This window comes from Crinia signifera, chromosome 4, assembly GCF_055691185.1.
Source record: "Crinia signifera chromosome 4, ASM5569118v1, whole genome shotgun sequence".
NCBI classification, from domain to species: Eukaryota; Metazoa; Chordata; class Amphibia; order Anura; family Myobatrachidae; genus Crinia; species Crinia signifera.
The window spans coordinates 88,905,799-88,922,748 of record NC_139220.1 but is presented as its reverse complement, the minus strand read 5'-3'; the positions used below and the strand labels follow the sequence as shown (position 1 = coordinate 88,922,748).

Below are 16,950 nucleotides of genomic sequence, written 5' to 3'. Positions count from 1 at the left end.
AAAAACAAGCATTCACTATGCATAGGGTTTGACTGGGATTTAAAAGCTGATGTTGATACCAGTTAGATTTTAAACCATGACAATACAAAAGCAGATCTAACAGTATCCTGCTGTCAATCCAATCACTATGATCTGTGCAGGTTTTTTTTTTTTTTTACAGTAAAATGTCAAATTTCCAACCAAAATGTAAAAAAAAAAAAATCATCCCAGTCCCTCGAACTTAGACAGGTATTGGAAAATACTGTGAGGAAAAACAATTCATGGGGTCCCCCCTATTTTCCAATAACCTCAGGCTGAACCAGATGGGGGCTGACACAAAGGGGTTGTTCTGGTTCACAAAAGCAAATTCATTTGTTCTGGTTCGCAAAGGCAAATTCACTCTCAGGTGGACAAAATCATGTGCACTGCAGGTGGGGCTGATGCAACATGTGCAGAGAGAGTTAGATTTGGGTGGGGTTTGTACTTCAAACTGATTGCAGTGTAAAAATAAAGCAGCCAGTATTTACCCTGCACAGAAAACAATATAACACCCATATGTAACTCTCTCCGCACATGTTACATCAACCCCAGTGAACAAGAATAACCCCCAAAGTGTCCTCTTACCATAAGGGCCATGAACCCCACAGGCTGGAATACTTAGAGAAGTGGGGGCTTTCTCCCGAATCACACATGCTTTATGCTAAAAATGGCTATTTCTGTCTGTGCACAGAATCAGGCCCTTACATAGTTGAACAGAAATAGCAGGACAAAATAGTAACAATAGGGAATCTGTGCTGTTTGTAATTAATATACACAGTGATAACAATAGTCTGTTTGTGTCGCAGAAAAGGGACGTTACCTATGGGCTGGGAAGTAATGTTCCGGCAGTTCTGCTCCGTCACGTTACAGGGAATTGGATACGTTTTCAGAAACCATCTAAAAATATACAAAATGTAATTAGCTTCCAAGTTTTTGTCAAGAAACAAATTCTATGTAATTAATAATAAGCAAGTGTGCAAACATCGAGAAAGAATACAGCAATCCATATATTCAGTCATACTTTGGCTTCTTGAATATATTCATTAAATAGCAGTCTTTTGCTACATATTTTAAATGCAAATATATTGCCAAACCCTTTAAGAACCTACAGTAATAATGTTTCTGTATTTGCGTTGCAGGAAATATAATATGAATACATGGTATGTTTACTTTTATCTTCTAGCAATGGGTAATAAATACATGTCAGCCTGAGATTTGATTTTGAGTGGTATAGATGTGGTATAGAGGGAAGAGTTATAAGAAGCGCACATGTATGGAAGGGTGTACATGAAAACACAACCTGACACGATCCGAGGTTCAGCTTCAGCCTCCACCATTACAGTAGCTCAAACCATGTGCCAAACAAACAAGTCTTCCCGCCTTTTCCAGACATGTCTTTCCTGTCATATGTTCCAGTTCCAGCCAATCGTGGCCATCCCTCAGTCTGGCTCATTGCCCCGCCTTTCCACTTCCACTGCTCCCTATAAATATTCTGGGTGAAGTCAGATCAGGGCCAGTGCTACTGATCTCATCCTGAGGTTATTACCGGTTGGTGTGTTCTGTCTCCAAGTTGTGTTGTAGGTTCCAGTTCCTGAGGGTTCCACTCCTTCCAGGGTGTGTCATCTCCTGCAAGCAGCTGCCTGTTTTCAACACCGGTGCTCTGACATTGTTCCTCGCCAGTAGAGGGAGCAATGAATTAGTGTCGGCGAGGGTGCAATCACACAACACAGGTTTCATGAATTAATAGCGGTTTTTAGATTTTTCTAACTAGACCATGGTTTTAAGAAATTGCTCATCACATGCTTTATTAATATCCCAGGGAGAGTTGGATGGGAAGGCGTGGTATATAAGGAGGCCTGAAGGTGTATACACATTGTGCTATTTTGGCATGGATTTTGTTCCTGAGGGTACCACTCCTTCCAGGTTGTGTCATCTCCTGCAAGCAGCTGCCTGTTTTCAACACCGGTGCTCTGTCATCGTTACTCTGCAACATCGGTGCTCTGTCATCGTTCCTCTGCAACATCGGTGCTCTGTCATCCTTGCTCTTCATCGCTAGCGCTCCGTCATCGTTTCCTCTCATCATCGGTGCTCCATCATCGCAACACCAACTTCACCAGTGGGCTCTTCATCCTTCCACGTCACCATCGCTGTCATCCCATCACAACTGATCACACAGGTGCCCTCTAAATCGATATCCACCACCATCGATAAATCACATCGTTTACTGCCATCATCGCTGTGGCATCAGTGACTCTCTGTTCTTTCCAGTGACACTGTAGAAGTGCCCACTACCTTCAATACTTTCATCCCGTGACCATTCTCCTTGGTATCCAGCTCCCCACAGTGGTTAGTAATCATTTCCATCTGCATTGCATATTATACTGTGGACTCCATCTGTTTTCTTACACGGCTCCTTCATATATGCTCTGGACTTCATCAGTGCACTTAGCACTGCACCAGCTTCCTTCCATCTATGCTATATGTTAATGGTCTTCATCAGTGTGCATACACTGCAGCTAAATACCAATCTTGCTATTGTCATTTATGCTTATTCATTACTGCTTGTGATCCTCTGTGATACCATTCCTCAAACTTACCAGCTGTTTATCTGCTATAGTCAATAAAGACTTTTGCTTTTATCCTAAGTGGTCACGTCTGCTACTGTCCGAGGGTCTCTGGCATGCACTATACCCTCCTCAAGGCTCCCAGGTTCCAGTACCCATCAGCCCCTACACCTGTGGTTATTTCCAGCCAAGATCTAACCACAGGCGTGACACAACCAGAACAATGGTCTGTTTAGTTGTTGCTTGTTGGAGAATGTGCTATTCAGTTTATATAATTAACTAGCGATCTGGCTATGCTTTGCACTGGTACATGGCCGAGCGCTGGGTTCCTCCCCACTCAGCGTGAGCGGAGAGCATGCACGACACATATCAATGATAAACTTGATTGACTAATTTAGTTATTGCTCCCATATGGGATAGGTAGATGGTTAATACACCAAAACTTTTCTCGAGAACCGCACTACATAATAGTGAACCTGACCAAAAATTTGTACATTTTTCAAGATTAGCGTGTTCAGATGGACAGTAGCACTTTGGGGACTTTCTTTTATACTATTTAAGAATTTAAAAAAAGGACAAAAAAAAGTGGTGTAACAAACCTCGCCAGTAGAGGGAGCAATGAAGTGTTGGCGAGGGTGCAATCACACAACACAGGTTTCATGTATTAATAGCGGATTTTCGATTTTTCTAACTAGACTATGGTTTTAAGAAATTGCTCATCACATGCTTTATGAATATCCCAAGGAGAGTTGGATGGGAAGGCGTGGTATATAAGGAGGACTGAAGGTGTATACACATTGTGCTATTTTGGCATGGATTTTGACTACATAGTCAAAACCGAATAGCAAGTTCGTCAAGATCACACAGGCCCTTATTCTGATCGGTGCGGATATTCCCGCATTCTTACGGAGCGGTCCGCACGCCACGGTGTTTTGCCGCGTGCGGCCATCGTCCGTAGAAACGCCCACGTGTCCTCCGCATTCGGACGGACTCACTCTTTAAGAACAGGGCGTGTTTACGGACGACATACAAACCATGCGTGTGCGGGAGAAACACTCCGATTCTGCACGGTATTACAGAGTATTACAGAGTATGCTCGGAAATCCCGCATCCGAACGGGAGCCAAGCGGTGCTACCGCCCGTAAGCGGAGTATTTACGCCAAACAACCCACTATTATGTATCTTCTGCAATACATCACATGACCCACTTATTCAATTACCTATCCTCATAAAAAACTGCTTATTTTGAATTGGAATCAATTAGATGCCAATATATCCTTACAAGCATGCCTAACACATGCATTGCACACATTAACCCTTACAGCAATTGAAGTGCAATGGTTTGTATTAGACCCTGTGTAAAAGATTATAAACAATCTACACATATACTGTTTAATGTGCAAAGAAAACCAACAACTGTGAACTTGCATAAAACATTTATTATAATACAAAATTAACATGTCAATCACAAAATATAAAATTATAAATTATATCAGGAGATCGCGAAGGTCCTGCAGATCTGCTAGTAAGAGCCTCAAATGGTGCTCCGCCCGCAGGAGGGCCCCAATAACTCCCTCATCTGCCGGTGTGGTGTCATCTGTGGGCATGTCAAAGGGGCACAAATTAGTCATGATATTCATGCATACATTTCACATACTGCTACATAAATTGCACAAATGCTAGGTGACATGTGTATATATATATATCTATGTAGAGAGATAGAGACACACATAGATAAATAGATATGACACATACATATATACATACATGCAAACTTATTTACTACATACTGTCTTTTTTTCCCTCTACCCTTTACTCTGCAGAAGACATAACAGTCATAGTGTTTCTTCTCAGTCACAACCCACCCATGACTAACCAATGACAAGCATGTCATGGCCTCCGTCAATAAGAACTTGTCACAATCTGCTCAGTCTAAGTTCAGTGATGGTTCGTGGCATGGGAGTTATGCAAATGTCAGGAATGCACAGTACACATCCTCAAAATCATAATTCTGTCTAAACCAACCTACAATTCTGTGACGGCAAAAAAACAATCGGAACTACAGGGGGTGTTTAGGTAGAGGAGGCTCCTGGGACACTGGCAACTTGTGACTCCATTCCAAGGTAGGCCGGGCCATACTCCATTTATAGCATACATCCTAGAGTTTATAAATAACATTCACCAACAATATAGATTCCACTATTTGATGGGTCATAATCTACGCTAGCAGCAGGTGAATTTAATCCACAAATGATCCACTCATCCCTTTACTCCAGGATCCTGTTTAACTACAACGGTTATGTGGCAGTCAAAATGGAGCTCCAACCCATCCCACAAACCTGTGTAATTGAGAGGTGTCCTGGATGAAAGGGATGCCTTGGACACCCCATCTAACCCGTACCTGTATCTGTAGCTACCCACTTTGGGGTCTATATGAATAGTATTGGAACAAAATTTTTAATCACCAGTGCTACATAAGAAATACCAGTACAACTACTTCATGAATGATGCATTATGTAAACATACCGATCTCATGGGACTCCGGGGCCTGGCACGCCTCCTCCCCCTCGGAATCGGAATCCTCTGGGGCAACCGTGGCCTCCTCAGCCCCCTCCTCCGCAAGCTCCTCCGCCACCATGACCTCGTCCACCTCCTCCGCCACAACCACCTCCTCCACCACCACCACCTCCTCCTCCACCTCCTCCTCCACCACCACCACCTCCTCCTCCACCTCCTCCTCCGCCACCAACACCTCCTCCTCTGCCACCAACTCCTCTTCCACCTCCTCCACCACCACCTCCTCAGGCACCTCCTCCTCCTCCACCACCTCCTCCACCATCTCCTCCCCCATCTCCTCCACTTGCTCCTCCAACATTTCCTCCTCCTCCACTTCCTCCTCCTCCACCCTTGCCGCCACCTCCTCCTCAGGGTCTTGGGCCTCCTCCTGGGCCAGGGCTGCCTCGGCCTCTTCACGGGCCTGTCGGGCTCGGGCTCGTGCTGTGTGGTAGAAAAAAAAATCATGGTCAATGTCGGGTCATTGGGGCACATGTATTAATCCATAACAAGACATACATGGAAGGGTGATAATGATGGCAAACGATGCAGGAAAGTAGGTCCTTACTGTTAATGGACTCCAAAATGTGACATTTAAATTATTATGTGATTGTTAGTAATTTGTTCAAACATTACAACCCTGGCATTTATCAATGTGTAACACATATTAGATCTGGCACATTGTATGCATCAGAATCCTCAATGCTATGTCATTACATATAAAAGCCACATGAATGCATGTTAACCAGGAAGAAGCACACATAACAGTCTATGGACTTTTAAACCCATGGACACCCACTTATCATGAGACACATTTTATTGTTTCTATATGCTATGTTGTAAGTGCGAAATTTCATAGCTAAAATACTCACAATCAGCAATTTCGCCCCTGATTTGCTGTAACAGCTGGGGCTGGCGCCTGCGGAGGTCCGACCACCGCCGCTCGAGCTGCCCGATGGACCTCCGCACCCGAGTGCGGGCGTAAATACGGCGCCCTGCCGCAGCATAGGCCCTCCGCTTATGGCGGTTACTGATAAAGGGCCCCGCACGGCCCAGCCTTGTCTCCATGACGGAGACCAGAACCCTCAGCTCCGCATGTGAAAAGGGGTCTGCCCTTCTTGTCTCCGCCATGTTAACAATGGCATCTATCAACCAATCAGGTGGTGGCATTGGTTTATCACAGTTATTTGTGTTAATAACTTTATTGTTCATCTTTACATGAACAGCGTCTCTGCGCCAACACAAATGGTGACAAATTTGCATGCCTTCAAAACAGTAGTGCTGATGTATGGCAATGAACAAATCTGATATATATAAAACACAGTGTGTATGCACTTAGCAAATCCAATGACGCCTCGCTCCGCCAAGCAACGCGTGCTATAGCTTAGCAACGCATAGCTGTAGTTAGCATTACTTACTCTATGCATCTATGTGTATGCGTACATTTATGTTTAAAAGACACATACACATACTTGCAGGTATCCTGAGACCAGCATTATACACCAGCCCTGCCTGCCTGCCTGCCTGCCTGCCTGCCTGGGTGCCTGCCTGCCTGGCTGCCTGCTCCTTGAAATGTTGAAACATGTTAATAAATTCAAATATCATATATATAGATATATATATATATATATCTGCAAACAAATCATACATCAAATCATACATCAACACAGGAAAAAATCCCCAACACATTAGAGAATAAATCAATGTACTCACCAGTCATCAGGGATAGTATCAACTACAATAATGAAGATATAATGGATATATTAAATAAATGTTAATGGATATCATATCTACAAGGAGCATGGAAGACCTTACCTTAGACCCTGACAAGTCCAGATCTGGAGACAAATGATTCTAGCAGCAAGTCACTATTTATAGGCCTCTCACATGTGTGGTCTATAACAGTAGAGATGAGTATTGCATGACTTGTGGCCTGGATTATCTAAGGGATTGGGCTACTGTTAGCTTGCAATCAAACGCCACAATACCACAGTAGTCATGAATCAAATGTCATGTCATGCTAGCAAATAGCATGTGTATTGTGCAATAGTCACAGGTGTATCAGAAGATTCTATGCAATGTTAGCATTGGTGACCAGTATTTCATGTAGAACTTTCGCCAGGTTTTACACAATGGAATTTCCGCCACCGTATGCGGCGAGAAAAAAGAGCGACGTATGCTCACGCATGGAACGCAGCTGCCGCTGATGTCCGCCAAACAGGATACACAAACAGTATATAAAGGTGTATTAGAAGGTGACAATGTTGTTGCTAACATGTCTGGATCACAACCAGAGGTGGACCCAGATCTGCAGCAACTATTTGACCAGATGGACTCCAGCACCACCTATGTGCCACTGCACATGCAGGCAGTGGGTAATGAGGAGGCTGCTGGCCCTTCTACAGCAGGGCAACCTGCACCTGACCATTCTACAGCAGGGCAACCTACACCTGGCCCTTCTGCAGCAGGCCAACCTGCAGCTGGCTCATATGCACCATCAGCAGAATTGTTTGGAACACAACCGGAGACTTCACAAGGTAGTACCATGGCCAGCACTTCAAGTGCAGCGACACGTGACAGGGGGCGTGGCCAAGGACGTGGCAAGGGGAGAGCCAGGGCAACAGAGGAACCACCAAAAAAAAATAAGGCATATGAAGCACAGGAGCTTGCCATCCTGGTTCTCCGAGCACGTGATTGGATTGAGTGTCCATCGGAGAAGCTGACACACACACGCAGATGGAAGATTTGGGAACAGATAACGGCAGAGATTAATGAAGTAGCGCCACAAGTTCGTGAGACGGACCATGTGAAGAAGAGGCAAGTTGTTTTGTGATACATGTGCCCAGTAATAGCCAAGTAATGATTGAATTGATGCTTAGATGGATTTTGCAAATGGCCCGTGAGGTTGTTACGATACACAGACATTATTGCCATGTTATTTTGGTGAGAGTTATAGTAGGGTGATTGTGAATGTCTATTGTAACGGTTGATATCATAGTTGCATGTAATATTATCTTTTGGACATTAATCACATGTCGTAATATGTAGCACAGAGCAATGGCTGCAACAGCTAACATCTGGAGTGACATGTATTAATATGTCAACTTACATTGCAGGTGGCAGGACTTCAAAACCAACCTGAAGAGGAAGATGACCAAGCGGTGGGAACACAGCCAGACATCTGGGGCCGGGCCCATGCCATCAGGGCTAGAGCTCACCCCCCTGGAGTTGATGGCCGAGAGCTGTATATCAGTTGAGGAGATCAGGGGGGTGAGCACGATGGATAGCGAGGCCCCAGCTGAAGTGTTTGCGTCTTTTCTGGAAGGTAAATATTGGTCATGCCATAAACTTGTGCAAGTAATTATCTTAGAATGTCTCCTAATTGTGTTTATCTTTTTCCACAGACACCCCACCGCTTGGTGACGACTCTGCTCAGGAGGTGGAGGAGTCCGTGCCACCTGGCCCCAGGGGTAGGCCTGTGCAGCAGCAGCCATCGGCCCAAGCCGATTTGGCCGCCTTGGCCAACATGCTTGGGGACATCAACCAGCAGGGAGACTTGGCATCAGAACGGATGCGTAGGACCGAGGAGATCCTGGCGAGCTTGGTCAGCACCCAGCAGGCCATCGCTGCGAGCATGCAGGCCATGGCTGAGTCACATCAGGCCATGGCTGCAAGTGCTCAGGTGCTGGCCGAGCAAGCCACCCGCCAAAATTATCTCCTCCTCCACCATAATGAGCTTATGGTGGAGCTGGTTACCAGCAACAGGGTCCTAATGTCATCCGTTTCTGGTGCATTACCACCGGCAACACTCCCTGCTGGCAGGAGGGGTAGACCAGCCAACCCCTCAACATCATCTGCTCCACCTGCCCCAGCATCTGGCCGTGGCCGAAGAGCTGCTGCACAGGCCAAGGAGCCTACCAAGGCCAAACGTGGTCGCAAATGAACTTGTGGCTGCATTAATCTCCACCGTTATGTGGTCCCAAATCTTCCATTGTGCTGTGTGTGTCAGCTTCTTGTGTCCAATCACGTGCTGAGGGTAACCAGATGAGCCCTTGCTTCATATGTCCTTTTTGGTTCCCCTGTTGCCCTCTTTTGCCTGCCATTACTGTCAGCTGTACTTGAAGTGATGGCCATGGTACTATCTTGTGAAGTCCCCGGTTGTGTTCCAAACAATTCTGCTGATGGTGCATATGAGGCAGCTGCAGGTTGGCCTGCTGCAGAAGGGCCAGGTGTAGGTTGCCCTGCTGTAGAATGGTCAGGTGCAGGTTGCCCTGCTGTAGAAGGGCCAGCAGCCTCCTCATTTCCCACTGGCTGCATGTGCAGTGGCACATAGGAGGTGCTGGAGTCCATCTGTGTGCAATTATATTTGTTTTGTATTATTATTTATTTTGGGACATTCCTGCCATGTTGTTTATTTTTGGTATTTTGTTTTTTTTGGTCATTGCATCACAGTGGCATTGACTGTGACATGTATAGAAATAAATTTGTTTACTTTACCAAAAATGTGTGGTTTCATGAGTACATGTCGAATACACATGTGTATTGATAGTATTAAGATTCAGTCATGTCCATTGTTAGCAGTTTTTAAGTGTGTGACAAGTACAGCATATGTGGGGGATTACTAAGGTTTCCTTGAAGCAGCAATGGTTTCAATTAAAGCACTGACAAGCGGCCTATTAGTGAGTAATGAGTAAAGGAGTAGATTCTATTGGGTTCAGGTGTTAATGCTTGTAGTCATTAGGCGGTCCGTTCGCCTACCGCATGAACGAGTGGTGTCCGCAAAGCAATAGTACACTTGTGGACACCGCACATTTCTGCCCTTTTTGATCGCGTGCATTCGGAGTGCTATCCGAATGTACGCCCCCCAACATAAGTGTACTCCCCCGTATCCGCCCATGTTTCCGCCCCGTTTTGCCCACTTTGAAACTACGCCCATGTGTCATTCCGCATGACGCCCATAATACGCCCATATTTCCCGACTGATTGCGGGGAACAGTTTTGGACGGGATTTGGCCGAACTGGTACGGAGTCAAGGCGTGGCACATGCGCGTGGCGTTCTCCACGCATGCGCAGACGCCGTAAATACGCGATCCGAAAGTATGCGGTAAAGTACGCGTCAATCAGAATAAGGGCCTTAGTGTTCAGCCTCATGCGATCCCAATGTGCAGCCCCGCGGCGTCTGTATCCCATGGCCAAATACACTGTGCAGGCAAGTCTATCTTGACTATGTCGCCTGTAGCATGTATTTGGGCTAGGGCCGGATAGTCGGATAGTGAACATTGGCCATTAGCCTGAATCGTACCCTGTGTACACACCATTAGTGTCCAGCAGGCAACACTGTTAACATTTTAATTTAACATTAATAAAATGTGTTTTCTGGGAATGCATAAAACAATAAATCAAATGAAGAAGTCATTTATAAAAAGCCCAGCTTTCAATTTCCCTATTTATTCAGCAAGTTTGTACTATTTGGGTTTGTCATTTTTTGCATTTAATACAGAAGTGTTCATAATAAGACCCTCTCTGCTTTGCTACAGACTTACCAATTCTGTGTAAGATTCAGGGATATTATGAGAGTAAGCATGGGACCTATAAATGGCCGTAGTGTTACTGTAAATAGATCTCTAAGTTCTGTTTTAAAGAGGATCTCCTAATGCAGTGTACACACCTAGAAGATGCACATCGTGAGCGGGACGTCAGTTGATCGTATGACCCGCTCACGATCTTGTGGAGATTATGACCCGCTCACCATGTGCATGCGATCGGGTTCCAATCCGATCGCGACCCGCACCCGGTGAATGGCCGTTTTCAGATCCTACCTGCTGCAGGTAGGATCTGAATAACGACAGACAGACCCAGAGGGCTGCGTATCGGATCGGGATCAAATCAGAACAGACAAAAAAGGGCCCAATTTCCTACAATCTATGCAAGGCCGGTGCTAGGGTGTCCGGCGCCCTCCTCGAAACCATACATTTTGCGCCCTTTCACATTGCCATTGCAACAAGCTGCAGCCCGATTGTGGGAGTATATGCAACATGCGATACTATGGAGGATCTCGGGTGCATGTACATGGATGCATACACCATCTCAGTGCTAAAGGTGCCCATACACACTGCGAGAATCGCATTCATTATGGGCTAGATTGAATCGCATCGGAAGGCATGCATGCAATGTGTGTGCGGTGCGATCCGAAAGCAGTACAAAAAGTATGTGCAGCACTCGTGACTGAGGGGGAAAGGAGGGGAGAGAAGGAGGAGATGGAAGAAGAGAGGAGGAGATAAAGGGGGCGGAGTGTTGAGGACTGGCAGTGGCACTGGCACAGCACACTGAGAATAGGGAAGGAAGGGGAGGCGGCGCTGCTGCCTGTTTGGCATTTGATTGACAGCTGACAGGCGCAGGGAGCAATGGGTAGGGGGCGGATCCGGACACGACATGTCATACAGGTATTCACAGACAGCGCTACATGCTTCAGCGCAAGTGACCATGAGGAAGAGGGGGCAGGTCGCAGGAGGAGGACAGTGTGTGCGCGGTGCAGGGAGCACCTCTTTATACTGCCGCTCGCCCGCTGTCAGACAGGCGCTGCGGGCAGGGTGCAGGAGGCAGTGACAGTGAGGGCTGAGGCAGCTATAGCAGAGCAGGGAGGGAGACAACGCCTTTTCAGCATGGCGCCTCCCTGTTTTGCAGGAGCTGCTGAGTGGGTAGCGCCGGCCCTGAATCTATATCCAATCGGTCGGAATTGGATCTAGAATGTTGGGATTGGGCCCTTGTCGTTCTGGTGTGAACCCTGCATAAGTCTTTGAAATATGGTTCATGTGAGCAGACCCGTATTGTGGTAGTCTGAATTAGGCCCTTAACCTTAAACTGCCCATCCAAACATTTACATATGTTCCATACATGTAGATCTCATTTCCACTCCATTCACGCTTTATTTTTTATTTTTGCTCAATTTTCATTCACATAGAGCCTGCATACAGTTGTTATTCAAGTATTCTCTAAATATAAAAATCTTTATAATATAGTGTTTTTGTCATGAAAATGGCTTTAGAAGTACAGGTATTCTGCAATCACTTGTCAGAGAGGAATGCTGTTACCATACGAATCCCGACCAGTGTCCTGACATTGCTGTCAATGCTGATACCGGAATCCTATCAGAATCTCTATCATACTGTAATTATGCCTTGGCAAGATAGGTGTTACCTTCATATCCCTTTAAAATCTTTCAGAGGCCAGTACTTTTGAACAGCACTGTAGTAGGGCCCATGACATCATGCTGGGGGGGGGGGGGGCTCATAAGAAGAACAGCACTGGCCTGGAGCATTGGGGGGAAGGGATGGAGCTGCAGTGGGCGCTGCAGAATCACTACTGCTCCAGGCAGCCATCCCCGGTAACCTGCTAGGCAGGTGCAGGGACAGTGGGGCAGCAATGGTGGTCCTCAGAGCCCTGCGCTATGTGTGACTGTGCTGATTGCACACCCCTAGATAGTGCCCTGCTTTTGTTTTTACTCCCAGTGTCTTAATTTGTAAATTCCACACCCTATGAGCACTTACTGGTAGAAGGGATGAGGTAGAGGCTCCACTGCTATAATGGACAATAAGCCACGCTCTCCCGTACTCAGCGACTGGCCTTCCCATGAAGATTCATCACCAATATCTTTCACATAAACCACATCATTGACGGCCACTGCTAAGAATTCTGGTTTCCCGTCATCCGCCTGCACACCAGCATCATGCACCACGGCTCTTGCATAGAAGCACCCTACAGTCGATAGGATTATACAGACATTAGCCATAGAGCAGAAGAATAAAGAAATGCTTCTCTGTTTCACATCGGTCTGGAATGATTAATTAGAACCTGATAAAATACAATTTCACATTCAACAAGACTGACTCCATCTTGTATCTAGATGATAAGTCAATAATTAACAGAACCACACCTTAGAGTTGACATGCATAAGATCATCTTGGACAAAAGGTCAACGGGTTCAAATGGTCAACACAGCACATGGTCGACATGTTTTTTTTTTTTTACTTTTTCATTATTTACCATCCACTTGACTATGAATGGGTGATCACCTTGCCTGATGCATACTAATTGGTATATCGTGTTGAAGCCTACAATGACCAAAAAAACTTATGTAGGCCATTTCCATGTAGACCCTTTAAATTGTGTGGACCTTTTGGGGTCAAACTAGATCCATAGCAACTCCATTAGGGTGAGCAAACTATATAATATACGGTTTACAACTATATACAGTAAACAACAACTGCTACAACTTCTATTACCGCTACTCAATGTTAAAACACATGTGTGAGGACAAACTGCTACCGTGTAAGAACCGGCTGTAGAGGAGCAGCAGCAAATCGGTCTTTGCAGCCTTGCTATAATTGTCTGTACTCACCCTCCTGCAGCAGCAAACCAAGGTACAGTGTTGCCAGCTCATCTTGATTTACAGATACTTCTATTTCTGTGTCTTCCACCAGAGCGGAGTTCAGCCAGTATCGCTCATCAAACAGCAGGTGTTCCAGAGTACAGGCCACAAAGCCTAGAGGTGCGAGACAGGGGCGGATTTAGGGAGGAGGGCGCCCCTAGGCACAACAATAATGTTTACTAAGTAGGACAGTTTATAGGGGCAGTATCTGCATGTCCTATCCATTTACACTCTATTTAAGATGGAATATAGTACAGTACAGTGGATATTTTGCAGTTATTGGTACATTTTGGGCTGACAGTACTATCACAGGCATCCAAGTGCCGCCCCCAAACATGTGCCGCCCCTAGGCCGGTGCCTCACGTGCCTAATGGGAAATTCGGCTCTGGTGCGAGAAAAAGACACACCAAAATGATGCCGCTATCCTTTTTCATATATCATGGATGTCCCAGTTTCCAGGGATAGCCTAACAATACTGTATGTATGTAGTCAGAGTAGGATTTTCTTGGCATTGGTATTTTGGCTGTGTGACACGCAATTAAAGTTATGGATGCAATTAACTGGATGCGTGTCAGATTACCAGAAGTGCGGCACACTGATTTTCTTAAACATTCATACAATAAAAATGCTTGTGATTACCCTCAGCCTTTGCTCCCAAGGCAGTATGTAATAAAACACTTTGTATAGCTCAACTGATATGGAAGTTACTAAAGGTTTAGATGAGACGTGTGACATGTGCGACTTTAGAGGCAGTAAATGACGATTATCTGAAGGACGATTACAATTAATCAAATCTTTCACAAATTATACCAATCACATTTGGTACGCTCAGCGGCGTCATCAGGAGGTGGTGAGGCTTTGTGGGGTGACACCAAAAAGAGCCAATTTCACACCCGTGTGTGTACATGCACACACCCGCCTTCATATCTGCACACCCCCGCTGGAATTTAGCGCCATATAAGCTTTCAAATGCGGTGCCGGTCACCAGCTAATCATAGTTTGCGTACTAGCAGCCGCTATTAGTGATTGGAAGCCAGGCCGCAAGCTCCATTTGGCTCACAATGAAATGGCCACCGGGCACTGCCAGTTGAGCATCAGTGGGTGGTGACTGGGTGGTGACTCCTACAGGGGGCGTTATGTGTATAAGCGGCACCACAGGGAGCATTATGTATATAAGCACCACCACATTGGACCTTATGGGGTATAGTTTGATCAGGCGAGCTATGATGGTGAACAGTGCCTATTGCTCGCCGTCATAGCCTGTACTCAGTGCTCAACTGACCCCCAGCACTCACCGATTCCACCTCGCTATTTCTAAAAATTGAGGTGGAAACAGCGAGTGTGGCTGTCAAAACGGCGAAGCTCGCGGCTATATGCAGCGGGCTCGCTGAATTAGCAGCAAACCTCGCAGTTCGGGGCAGAACATAGAATAGGGCGAGATAGTTAAACGGCGAGGGTGGCTTGTTTTCGGCGCTCCTCTCCAAAAACAAACCATCCTTGCCATAAATGAATACAACCCTATGTGTGTAAGCGCCACTACAGGGGGCATGTGTGTAAGCACTACCACATTGGGCATTATATACAGTATGTAAAAAGCACCACAGGTGGCATTATGGCACTTTTTCTGGTTCACTCGCAAAGGCAAATTCCTGCTCAAATGGATAAAACCATGTACAGAAACAAAATAACTCACCCAAATCTAATTCTCTCTGCACAAGTTACATCTGCCCCACCTGCAGCGCACATGGTTTTGTCCATTTGAGAAGGAATTTGTCTTTGCGAGTGAACCAGAATAAGGGCCAATGTGTAAGTTGCACTAAAATGTCATGGAAGGCACAAAATTTATAGCTACGTCACTGTGTGTATAGCATTACCAGGCTTAGCTGGAAATGTATGTGCCCCCAGAAGAAGATGCAGAAAGCTGAATTTTTTACCATGAAAAACCTGGCACAAAATTATTTCAAAGCAATTACAAGCCTTACTGTTAGGCATACATTTTTGTGTGTGGGACATAAAATGGTGCTTAATTGGCATAACTGTGTGGTATAACGTGTAATGGACATTCCGATGTGTGGCATAATGTGTAAGGGGCATTACGGTGTGTGGCAGGATGTGTAGGAAAGGAAAAATGTCAAATAATGGGGCAGATGTATTAAGCCTTAACAAGAGATAAATGCAAGGGTGATAAAGAGAGATAAATGTCCAGCCAATCACCTGCTAACTGCCATGTTACAGGCTGTGTTTAAAAAAAAGTCAGTAAGGAGCTGATTGGCTGGACATTTATTTCTCTTTATCATCCTTGCATTTATCTCTTGTTAAGGCTTAATACATCTGCCCCAATGTATGAGACATGAGTCAGGAGTTTTCTTTTGCACCTGTGGTGGCCAATGTATGGGTGTGGAGGTTGCAAAACTGGGGTATAAGGTAGTGTTTTCCTGCAAGACCATGTCCAGACAAAGGCTGTAAGTACTGTAAGTCTAGTACAAAAACATTACTATGGATTCCATGTGGTGTGATAGGGAAGGAGGACCATGAAGTTAAGGGGTGAGCTACTACCAGGTGACACCAACCCTAGTGACGTCTCTGGTTATGTTATGGAGACATTGCATAAAACGACAGAAAAAAAGAATTGCATTTGACAGATTGAAAATAGCCTTATTTTAACACAACTGCATGTGGTTCTCTATAACAACATTGCTCATGTTTCCTGACCATTCCTTTGAATAAAAGCTAGTAGCTGGGGTTCTGTCCCCTATCATCTGTCACACATCCAGGCACCAAATAACAACACTTCACATACTGTAACAGGCAATAATACATGGAGCATTGAGAATACCTAACACGGCCAACACTCAGCTGTTCCAATTACCTAGTGAGAGGTACGTTGTAAACTTCCAGATTTCCTCTATAGTCTTAAAGGTGATAATGAAAACATCATTCTGCGCCTGGATGGAAACTAACCGGGCGGACAGCTCCTGTAATGCAATGAGGTGTAAAATGTTTGTTATAATAGAACTGATCAGGAAAACAATGGCCAACAACAGCGCAGACTTTCAAATGGTGCATCAGTGATTTCCTAATGTAACTGTACTGTATACACAGATATTTCACCTTGTTGCCAGTGTTTTGGCATAATTGACTCTTTGCATGGATATTTTGTTTGATTGACGCTTATTTCATTAAAAACAACCATTTTTAAACAATACATGAGTATTAATGGGTTTTATAAAAGCAGAAATTATTAATTCTCAATCTCTCATCAGTTTTTTTATTTAAAATACAGAAAACTAAATATATATATATTTATCTACACACACACACACATATATATATATATATATATATATATATATATATACACATACGTACGTACGTACGTACGTACAT

The 16,950-nt window shown here is 45.1% G+C and overlaps 1 protein-coding gene across 5 annotated transcripts in view; it reads right to left on the bottom strand.

Annotated features, from left to right (window-relative positions):
- SH3TC2 (SH3 domain and tetratricopeptide repeats 2) overlaps positions 1–16,950 on the bottom strand; it is a 96,809-nt gene that overhangs the window by 43,909 nt on the left and 35,950 nt on the right. For all 5 annotated transcript variants that reach the window (XM_083181975.1, XM_083181977.1, XM_083181976.1 and 2 more), the window contains 4 exons: positions 16,433–16,538; positions 13,534–13,677; positions 12,683–12,890; positions 839–915 (listed from right to left, as the gene is read on the bottom strand). In XM_083181975.1, the coding sequence (XP_083038101.1) occupies positions 839–915; positions 12,683–12,890; positions 13,534–13,677; positions 16,433–16,538 (535 nt within the window). The remainder of the gene's footprint in view (positions 1–838; positions 916–12,682; positions 12,891–13,533; positions 13,678–16,432; positions 16,539–16,950) is intronic.